The sequence below is a fragment of the Mandrillus leucophaeus genome, unplaced genomic scaffold (genome assembly GCF_000951045.1).
Source record: "Mandrillus leucophaeus isolate KB7577 unplaced genomic scaffold, Mleu.le_1.0 Scaffold72, whole genome shotgun sequence".
Taxonomy (NCBI): domain Eukaryota; kingdom Metazoa; phylum Chordata; class Mammalia; order Primates; family Cercopithecidae; genus Mandrillus; species Mandrillus leucophaeus.
In genome coordinates, this window is record NW_012107808.1 from 992,545 (window position 1) to 1,003,910 (window position 11,366).

The 11,366-nt window shown below is 47.2% G+C and overlaps 1 protein-coding gene across 3 annotated transcripts in view; it reads right to left on the minus strand.

Moving 5' to 3' along the window:
• TRIB2 (tribbles pseudokinase 2) overlaps positions 1-11,366 on the minus strand; it is a 28,183-nt gene extending 16,817 nt beyond the window's left edge. The window contains exons 1-3 of one of the 3 annotated variants that reach the window (XM_011965273.1): positions 10,218-11,360; positions 9,770-10,025; positions 4,795-5,087 (exon numbers count right to left, since the gene is read on the minus strand). In XM_011965273.1, coding sequence (XP_011820663.1) covers positions 4,795-4,949 — 155 coding nt within the window. In that variant the 5' untranslated portion in view covers positions 4,950-5,087; positions 9,770-10,025; positions 10,218-11,360. Of the gene's footprint in view, positions 1-4,794; positions 5,088-9,769 lie in introns of all 3 variants that reach the window. The other 2 variants (XM_011965272.1, XM_011965274.1) reach the window with 2 other exon arrangements.

The window sequence follows — 11,366 nt, forward strand, 5'->3', positions numbered from 1 at the left end:
CTGATGGCTGACTGTGCGCTAGGCAGGAGCTCCCGGCCGCTGATGGCTGACTGTGTGCTAGCCATTGGGTTCTCTTGTGTTAATACATTTAATTCCATGAGGGAAGTCTTGTTGTTATTTCCACTTTGCAGATGAGGCAGTCTGGGCACAAAGCTTAGGTAACTTCTCAAGGTCCTTTCCTAACAAGTGCAAGAGCAGGGACTGGAATCCAGACAGCAGCTCTGACTCTACATAGAAGTAACAGGACTTCTCCCAAGCTTAGGCCTTTCCATGAATTAAAATGGAATTGGAGGGGCTTGAAACATGGGGCTTCTAAGAACAGACCGATCAAGCAGGTCACCCCAATGCCACAGCAGAGAGGGGGAGGCAGAGTGCACCGGGCATGCACTTTGGGGATGTGGGTACTGCCTTCTATCAGATTCTGAGCCCCAACCAGCAGGGTGGTCACTACCACACACAGACCGTCTGAGATTTTACTACAGGAACTGTGGATGCACAGGGTGTGGCCAGGTGAGTTCAACTGGAGTTGGAGATTAACTTCCTTAAAATGCTGCTCAATGCCTCTGGGCCCTGAGGTTTTCCTTTTCAGTAGTATAAACAAAAAGAACCAAGCTCTGCCCTGCACAAACATCTCTGGGAACGACGGAGAAGCAGCAGTCCAATGCCGGTAACACAGACGCTGATCCAGGCATGGTGGGGTACGATCCTTCAACCCCTACATGTGCCTGTGGCCGCGTACTCCAGCGCACATAGGGTCAATCTGGCCTTTCTGAGCCTCAGGTTCCAGACCAGATGCACTTGACCTTTGGCATTAATTTAATGATTATAATTAAGCCAAACAGAGAGGAGGGTGTGGCCTAAATCTGAACCCCTATGCCACTCTTCTCAGAATACGCTGCCCAAGAGACCGACTTAATTCTTCAAGAACCCACTGAGTCCTGGGAACTGCTCTCCTATAATGGTACTATTTCATCCATGACTCTAGGAACAGATGTCCCATCATGAGTGCCTGCCCTGCCCAGTGAGTCACAGAATCATCTCATTTAACCCTCACAACTGCCCGACAGGAATGCCATTATTATTTCTGCTTTGAGGAAACCGCAGCTTAGAAACATTCAATGACTTATCCAAGATCAGGTAGCTAAGAAGAGCCAGAAGTTAAACCTAAAACTCAACTCAAAGTAACATGGAAACAGAAGACTCTGAGCTGCTGCCTTTCTACCTAGCAGCACAAGGCACGCTGGCATCAGGTCCAAACACAACACTAGGATCATCCGTGTCTGCCTGCAAAGCTACCAGTGGGGGATGGGAGTGAAGGCGCTGGCAGTTCCACTAAGAACGTTTCCATGGATGGCCATGGATGCAGAGTCGCAGACGGCACACAATCGAAACTTTAGGCACAAGGAGTCAGCCCACAGGCAGGTCTTGTTCTGCACCAGGTGGGCCTCAGCCAGTTTCATACGTAAAGCCTGCACTTTCCATCGCTTTCCAGATCACCAGAGTTCAAGAAGCACATCACTGGGAGGGAGAAGACTGATGCACAAAAGAGGTGTGCAATGGTCAGAAGATGAATAAAGCAGCACTTCCCAAATTTGCTTCTGGGCTTTTTCACCGTGGGACCAATGCCCGAAAGGTTAGAAACAGACACTGACTCCACGGTTTAGCTTTCCAAAAGCCTTTAAAATGTAACCCATTGCTTCCTTACACTTTCGATGTTCTTGAGGGAGAAGGAAGCTTTAGCTCTACTAAGTGATGCAATTAGAATGGAAGATGAGAGTTCCCAGCAGCAAGCATGGAGCCAATGAGGTTCTGGGCCCTTGACACTTGGCCTCACACTCTTCCCTCAGGAAGTGCTGGCGATGGGCTCCATGTAGGCCACCATGCAGGCCAAATAAGAGAATCTGCCATGAAACTCAAGGCTGCCAGGAGGCAGAGAAGGAGAAATACACTGTGGGACAAAAAGCAGAAGTTTCACATTCTGGAATCAAGAGGTTAAAATACAGAACAACAAGAAGAAAAAGGTGACTAGGCATGATTCCTTAGTTGATAGTTGGATTTTAGAAAAACAAAAAGCTCTTATCAATCAGCTACTGTTGAGAACATTCAAAATGTCCTTGAAAACGGAAGCGACCTTCTCAGAGCTGCCCAGACAGACACCTGTCATGTTCCTGAAAGGCCAGCCCACTGGGACCTCCACGTGACTTGGGCTGGAGGAAGAACTCTGGATGAAATGACAGGATTTCTAGGCTGGCTGAACCCTCAGACTGGCTGTGCGAAACTGAGCAAGCAAGGTGACCCTGCCATGAGGCCAAGGAACCTCACTGATCAGGTGGAGGAGTTACCATTTTCTCCAAGGTCCTACAGGGCATAAGCCTCAAGGCTGGCCCATGGGGCAACAGGGCTGCATGGGCAAAGGGGCTATCACACATGCCACCGTACTGTAGGGACTACATAGGCCAGCTCCCTACAGTCCCTTACATTTTCTTTTTACCTTGGAAAATGCTCTTTAAAATGAAAAAAAGGCTTTTGCTTTGACATGTTTAGTCCAGGGAATTGTTTTGGTTTCCCATTCACACTGGATACTCCTTGCTGGTTATCTCTGGACAGGGTCACGTTCTTTCACAAAAGTCAAACATAACTTCCAGATGGAATGTCAGAGGTACACACTCCTGAGGTGGGAAGCTTCTTCCCTGGGTCCTGGGACATCAAGGATTTTGGCTGTGCCATGACACACTCATAAAGGAGAAGCAAAGGCTGGGAGTAAAAGCCCTCCACAGCCCCGATGAGGCCTGGCTTCATTGGCTCCTAGCTAGCTGTGCGCACTGGGGCATGCTTTCACCTCTGGAGTTCTGCCTCCTGGCAGCAAAACAAGAGAGTGCCACACAGACTCTGCAACCTCCGGGTCCACTTTCGTTCCCATGTTCTATGACTTGGGGACCTCCACTCTGCTCTACTCATCTGCACAAATATGTATTCACTATGGGGGTCCTATTCCTGAACAGGCCATTCCTTCTACTCGTTGGTGCCCGAGAGTTCCTTCCTATGGAAACACAATCAAAGATGACATTTAAAAACACAGATCCCTGCGAAAGGGCATTTGCTGTCCTCATGCCCTCTGGCAGACAAATGAATTTCTTGACAGCTGACTTACTAGTGAATGTGGCCTTACTTCGACTCTTTCCTGTCCCTAACTTTGGGACTTCACCACGTTGCACTTTGGAGCTCTCATCTATGCAATGGACATGATAATACTCAAGGGACTTCACCACATTGCACTTTGGAGCTCTCATCTATGCAATGGACATGATAATACTCACTTCTCCAATAGGGAGAGGTAATTAAGTTAAACTTTAACCTTATGGTAACGGGTAAACAAATGTGACCTCTTATTTTTGTAGACGCAGTTATTAAATCTCCAAGAAAGGTGGAACATAGAAGGGTAAAGAGAATACCTTTGTCAGTATTCTGTTGAGAGTCCACATATATTCATCTTCCAAATGAGAATATTCAAAGAAGCACATATGCCAATTTATTATTAATTGAAAAGACCTTAGAGCCAATATAGCATACAGAAGGTAACAGAAGGAGAAATATGACGCTGGCAGAGGGAGGGTGGAAACAGACGAAGGACCAGTCCAAGATCACAGAGGGCATCAAAGGCAAAACCAGGGGAAACATGTCCAGGCTCCACGGGCAGAGGCATCTGAGCGGAAGAGAAAAGGTAAGTGTGGTTCCACACTCTAGATCTTCCAACAGCTGCCCCTTCTCAGTTTGTTAATAAAGGGAAAGGCATTCACAAGCAAAGATCAAGACATGAGCTGGTCTCCACGTTATGTGGAGCCTCATTCACGAACTACGGTGAGCAATGAATATAGATCTGTTGCCTCTGTTCCTCCAAACTCATATTCTTAAAAAGAAAAAAAGAGTGCTTGAAGGAGTTCTTATAATCAAAATCAGCTGGGAGAGAAAGCAGGGCCCCAGCAGCGTCTGCTAAATAGAAGGTAATGAGTTAATGGCATAACCCAGTTGCCTGCATCCTGTCCAGCTGTCTCCTCAAATAACCAAGACCTCTGCAGTGCCATGCATTTGCATCAGCAGTTTCCTCACCTGGAATGCGGTCTTTCCCACATTTCCTGAAATACAGTCATCTTTCAAGTCTTGGCTCCAAAATCACCCCTCCTATAAAACCTTCCTTGACTCTCCAAGTCCTAGGGAGAACTGACATGTCCCCACCACCCCAGTTCTCATCCCACCCAGCACGGACCTCTATTCTGAGCTGGTAGCATTTCCTTCATCGGTCAGTTGACTATCTAATTCACCTAGATATTAATAGTACTGAGAATTGTGACTAATAGCTAATATAAGCTTAGGTAAGAGCTACTGAATGAGTGCATGGATGAATGAATTATGAATGACTGATTGTGGGTGCTGAGTGTTCTGCAGGTAGAATTTTCAAGGCCCTGCCTTTACTGGCATTGAAAATGCCACAGAGGTTTGCAGCCACCTTCGGAATTCAAGACACCAATCATACGTATTCACTGGGTCGCAGAATATCCTGTTACCTGTCCTTTAAGCACCAGATGACACCTTTAAAACAGTAGCTATTTGCTTTCCCGAAACACTTGAAAATTGCAATATTCACTTCCTTTTGCCCTCCTAAGATTCCTTCCCCTCATCTGGACCACAGACAGTAAAAAAAAAAAAAAAAAAAATGTCCACTCAAGACTTTTCTAGGAAGCTGTTGTTAGAAGCAGTCCATCACAGTCCCCAGGTCTGGATAGGAATGAGACCTACCTCTCTTCGTCCTTAAAGATGAATTTCCGCAGCTTGAGGTCCCGCAGCACCAGCCCCCCGTCATGGCAGTGGGCCACTGCCGAGGCAATCTGGTAGAAGAGTCTGGCTGCCTCCTCCTCTCTCAGCTTCTTGCAGGTGCGGACGAAGGAATGCATGTCCCCATAGCTTCGCTCAAAGAACACATAGGCTTTGGTCTCACCCAGGATAATTTCAGTGATTTGGTTGATGTTACTATGAGCAGACAGGCAAAAGCACGGTGCCAGGGATTCCTGGTAGCAGCTGATATCAAACACCTACGACAGGATTAACAGTAAGACCAGAGTCAGAGGTGCCTCTTGTACAACCAAAACATAGAACATTGCACCTCCCACAGGCATGGGCTTTTGAGATGACAGAAAATATGCTGAACTTGGACCCAGACCATACTGGCCCTGCCTTCTACCAGCTGTGTGGCACTGAACAAGTCACTTAACCTCTCTGAGCCTCCAAATCTTTATGTATAACATGGGAAACTGATACTTGACTTACAGTGTTAGGAAGATTATATGAGAAAATGAAGGTGATAGTGCTTTGCAAAATGTAATACAGTACACAAATAATAATTTTCATTATTTTTGTCTCTAGCCCAATTGCGTGTTTATAGAACTAAGGCAAAAATGGAAAGTGATCCACCTCAAATGACATCAACAACACTTTATTTAGCTTCAAAAACAAAAAAAAAAAGGAAAAGAAATGCACATAAACACGCGTTATACGACACATGAGCAATTAAGAGATTAAATCGCTAGCTGTTGCCTAGTGGTCTCTAATTCAATACTTTCATTTTACAGATATGGAAACTGAGGCTCAGAGAATGAGTCAAAACTCGAGCCCCCAGTGGCAGAGGTAGGAATACAATACAATCCTTCTTAATAGGGCAGCAGCCTTGCTTCTTCCTCTCTTCCCTCCACAGATATCTAACTCAATGAACCAGTTATGCAATGATTTTCTATGAATCAAAATTAGCCTGTGAAATGCCAACTCATTGTGGGGTTGCTTAAAAAGAAAAGGCACCCTCAATACCTTTTGAAACAGACCTAACAGAAATGAACACTACAGAGAATTTTTGAGGTTATAAAAAAAAAGCGCTTTCATTCATTTCAAGACCTCCACTAAATCAGGAATACAAGTCCCTGGGCCTGGAATGTGGTTTTTCTATCTGCCTGGGATGTGGGTAAGATGAATCTATTCAGTGTGTGCGTGAGCCAGGGGCATGCGTGGGTGAGCTTCGCTGGAAAGCATCTAAGACAGGAACGCCCTAACAATACACTGCATGCTATCAGTTCACAATCATTTAGCTGCCTAAATCGCTTTTTCACTAGTTAGAGCATACTTTCTTTGATCATCATTTTGCAGTGTGGTGGGAAAAATGCTGGACTGGAAATCGGCAACCTTGAGGCTCTAATCCGGGCCCTGCCACCAGTAATCTGGATGAGATGGATAAAGAGCTTAGGGTTGCCGGACCTCCCTCCGCTTCATAAAATGAAGATGTTGATTTAGAACAGTGTGAACCTTTTTTGGGTCCTGATGTCACATAAAATCTGATAAAAGCTCTGTTCCCTCTTAGCTGACAATGCCCATTCTCAAATGCATGCACAATACCGGATTCATTTTAAGGGGATTCACGGGCTTTCTGAAGCCCACCCGAGGCCACAGACTGCTATTTAAGAATCCACGAGTTAAGTTGCTCTAAGCTTCAAAAAATTGAAACAAAATCTGTGAGTCAAACAGGGATGTAAAACCTCAAGAGAGTTGGTGCTAACCCGGCCAAGGAAGCAAAGTTAACAGTAATGTTGTGAATGAACCATAATGAGGCATCTCAGAAAAGCGGCACAGCTGCTGCCACTATAACCTAGAATTTAAGAAAGAATACTTCAACATCTCCAGAGACCACAAATCACACACTGATACCGTCAAATGATGACCTAAGAGCGGTGACCTAAGAGGCCTGTTCAATTAGGAATCTGCAATGCTTGAATCAACTTTAACACCCTGACTGCAGGCAACAGAAACCCAGGGAAGGCTCAAAAATTTCAAGGAGTAATAAGCTTTGCAGTGGCTAACGTAAACACTGCATTATATAACGAAGATGATGTGTTCTGAAATACCGGGTTGCAGCTTCTGTCGCCACTGCTCAGAGTTATGATTATTTATAATCTACTTCCTGTTTCCAGGTGCATTTACAAAAACATAAAAGGTGACTTTTGCTCAGCACTTTTAGCCTATTATCCTGCTCCACTGCTCAAAAACTGAATGGAGACAGAATTTTTTAAAAAACTAACATTTGTGGCAGCTTCAAATGTAGCCATACCTTTTGTAGAAGAGACCAAATTCCAAGATGGTGGACAGAGTATGAAAAATAAAATAAGTATTTATGTTTTCCCAGATGGGAAGGAGCCAAACTTTTATTAGTAGCTATCAGGGGCATTTAGGGGCTTGGAATGGTATTTAAACCATCATCTTCACGTGCAAAATCAAGCTACAAGCCTGGTGCCAGCCTCTTTACATGTTTAATTTGAAGCCTTGGTTATGTAATGTGACAGTTCAGATAAGGCAGTAAGATTAGACCATCATTAATAACATTTGCAAAAAAAAAAGTACCCATTCTGCCAAGATAGTAATTATGTCAATCTGCACAGTAGCTACCAGTATTTCCATGAAAACATACAGTTAAAGACTCCTTAAAACGCCTTCATTCATTTATCTAGCAAAAGTAGGCACATGGAGACAATAAGCAGCCTTGATTATTTTGTTTAAATGACTCTGGAATCTCTATTCCTCCAAAGAGTGTCCTAGGGAATTCTCTATGCAGTCCTCTATAATAAATAGCATCTTTACATTTGATCTGTTTTTGCAAAGAATTTTTTCATTGGTCAACACACAGCTAGGAAACAAGAACCTTCTATTCTAAGACATCAAAAGGAACTGGATTCAATGTGTAGATTTCACTGAGCCTTAAAGTAAGCTAACAGACCACAGCATATATATCTCTCAGCGCAGTTCAGAGAAGCAGCCTTATAAACCTCTCTTGGAGCTTCTTAGGAGATACACAACTATGCTTGCATAAGAAGTCACCCACATCATCTTTGGTAAAAAGTCAGGAAAACAGAAGCTGCTGTGTCTTAAAGGGATGACCTCTGTCAAGCAGAACAATGATACTGCACTTAAATCCACTTGCAGCCACACTATAATTGGTGAGGGGCTGATTCAATCTTTGCAACAACTAAACCAGCAGATTAAGTCCAATTTGAGGCCAGAGCGCAAGTCTGCAAATGACACTGTAAGGTCAGCCCAAAGTGAAATATGTCTTGAAAAATCTGGAGAAAGAGCAGAGGCCAGAGTCACCTCTGGTTTTAAACAAAGAAGTAACAGCCAGATGCCCCTGCAGAATTTGGCTGCAGAGTCCCTATACTTAAAAGCATCTCCAGCCTTTGAAAAATATTAAAATGCTCTACTGAAGTTGAGCAAAAGGAATGAAAATATTCACTGCTGGGTGATTGTGCATATTTCATACAAGAGTGGCAGTTCTGTGGAATTCATTCATTTCAAAGGATGACTATCCTATTGTGCAACCTTGCAGACTTCTGAGAATTCAATCCAGCTACTGAATTTTGGTTAACCGGGCACAGTTGCTCTGGGTCTCAATAACTTAGAGAAGATGCAAAATACCAAAGCTCAGGACAAGCAAAGGGCAACATTTAGAGTCTCCGATTTCCCCCTAAGGTCTGAACTAAACAATCGCAAAACTGACTGGAGATCTCCACTAAACCCAAATTTTGCAATGAAATACTCCAGTCCACTATGAAATAAGGAAAGTAGTCTGCGGTGAATGGCGAAAGTGCGATGTGTTATTTGCAGCACAACCGTGCCCAGTGACCATTTCAAAGGCAGAATGGGTACCCCACTCTCCCCTTACCCCTCAAAAAAAAAAAAAAAAACCAGCAAATCTAAAATCAGGTAACAATGAATCCTTGATCTATGTCCAATTCTGGGTAGCAGTATGCTCTACTGTAGTTATTTTCTTTTTTGGAAACTATTTCGCCCCTCATCCACTTGTCTGGGGCCCGGTGGGTGCACATAAAGATACACAGACACACATATACATAAATCAGTCACTGTTCGGGGTTAAAGACAAAAAAGGAAACCTAAGTGTCCATCGCAGTGGTATTACCACTGCGGATCCCTGGGGGCTCCAAATGAGAGCTTCTTAACCTTACAGGCAAAGGTGTGTGTTCAGGGGGGAACGGAAAAGGGGGGATGAGCAGGCAGGGAAGTCTAGAGATGGGGAGAGAGACCAAGACCAGAGAGAAAGACCCAAAGCATTCACTATTCACCAGAAAGTGCTCCGGCTTTGATTTCCACCCCAACCCTCCTCTCAAGGCTCCAGGCAGAAGAAAGGTCTTTGTAAACTCCTTCCCTGCGCTGGGCCCCTGGGCTCGTCCGGAGGGGGCACCTTTGTGTGTCTGTTTTAAAGGGCACCTTCGGAACAAAGGTTTAACACCTGCCCGCTGCTAAGAACAATGGCTGCGAAAGGAACGGAGTCATCAGTCTTAAAACTACCGGGGGATTCCCTAATCCTTGCTGGAAGGGGAGGGTGCTAGACACAGGAAGAAATCCCCCCGGGCAGCGGGACCCGGCCTCGCGCAGAGAGCTCCTGGAGCCTTCGGTGCACGCGTGTCCGTGGCCCCCGCGCAGTCCCGCCGCCCTCCCCTCCCCGGGCTCTCCCCGAAACGCCCCCACTGCAGCCCGCCCCATTGTCTGAAACGGTCTAAAAACTTCGCAACTTATCGAACCTGAGCAAATAAATAAATAAACCCATTTAATAAGGCCACGGTAATTATCCAGCGAATCTCCCTCTCCCAGACTCGAGGGCCTGGCGCCCTCCCGCTCCCTCGGGCCCCTTCCAAAGACAAAAAGCAACCCCCTGGCCCTTTACCTTGCACACCAGCTCCTCTCCGCTGTGCAGATGCACGGCACGAAAAACGTGGTCTCCCTCCAGAGGTTCCAACAATAAGTATTTCCCGATGCAAGAAACGCAATGCGACAAGTTCGGAGTCTCGGGCGGGCTCGGGGAGCCGAGGTTCGGGCTGAAACTCTGACTGGGCTCCGCGGACCTTATAGACGACAACTCTTCGAAATCCTGGGTTTTGTTCCGCGATCTCCCATATCTCGCTATTGTGATGGGGGTAGACCTGTGTATGTTCATGAGTGTGAGGATCGCACACGACAAACAAAAAAAACCCGCCGGAGAGATGAGTCGCTGGCGAGTGCGGCTGCAGGCGCCTCGGTGCCACTGATTTTAAAAGGGAGCGAGAGGGGAGGGGACAGGAGAGGGACTGCGTGGAGAAAGAGTTAGAAGCCCCCAAATGGGCGCCGCCGGATACCTTGTCTGCTCCGAGCCCGGCTCCCGGGGGTCCTTGGTCGGCAGGCAACTCGGGTCCTTTTGTTACCCCAAAGCAGTCGGCGATGTGCAGAATCGCCGCACTTTTAGTTACTCTGTGTGTGTATCCCCAGCGTGGATCCGGATGAGTACCCGGGCTGCTAGGGTGCTGAGCTGCAGCGCCAGGGCTCCCGACGCGACCCCCAGGCCGGCTTCCGAATCGCAGACGGGGCGGAGGAGCCCGCGGTAGTTTGTGCAGTCTTCGGGGCGCTCACGGCGGCGGCTCAGTCCCAACGCGTTAGAAGTCAAACAAAAAGAGAAAGGAAACAAGCACGGGTCTACCGGCTGGCGACGCACGGCAGCCAGAATCCGCGCTGCACCCCCTTTTTTTGGTGGAAAGGGTGGGGGGCGTGGAAGGGGGGGTGCGAGAGAGGGCAGTTACCTACGTTTTAACTGTAGATGGCGTCTGAGGCTTTTCCAAGATCGCGAGCTCTCCAAAAATTAAACAAACAAACAAAAAAAAGAAAAATAGCAAGGGAGCATTTAACTTGGAGCGGTCAGCGCTGCCAACAAAAGATTGCAAAAGCCGGGCACAGAGTTGCGGCGCGGGCTGGGCGCAGGTACCGCGACAAAGCCCTGGGCTCGGCCCGCCGCGCGGAGGTCAGCACAGGCTCATGCTGTCGCCGCTCGCTTGCGCCCTGGGTCTTCCTCCGAATGCAGCCAGACGTGCAAGAGAGAATAAGCACAGATCGGCGGTCTCCGATTTCGCCGGCACGAGCTTGCGGGGGTCCTGCGGGCGCTGCAATGGGAGCTGCGTCCCCGGCCCTTCCAACGCGCTGCGTTCCTTTGCCCCTCTCCCGCTGGAGAACTGGATCTCGTCTTGGAATAATTTGCAACCACTCAGTCTCCCACTACCCCGAGCCCAAATTGCCCGGTGGGGTTTGTTTTGAAGAAAATTGACGGCTTGTCTCCTCCTTCTTTGATTTCTTGCTTGCCCCCCTCCCAGAGAAAAGAGGGGACCGTGTATTTAAAAATTAAAGGGGACGGCCGACGGTGCCCGAGGCCAATCCCCGCGCTCAGCACGCCCGCATCCCCCGGCGAGGCGGTATTAATAGTTACTTACGTGGCCGGGGATCTCGGAGCGAGCGGGGCC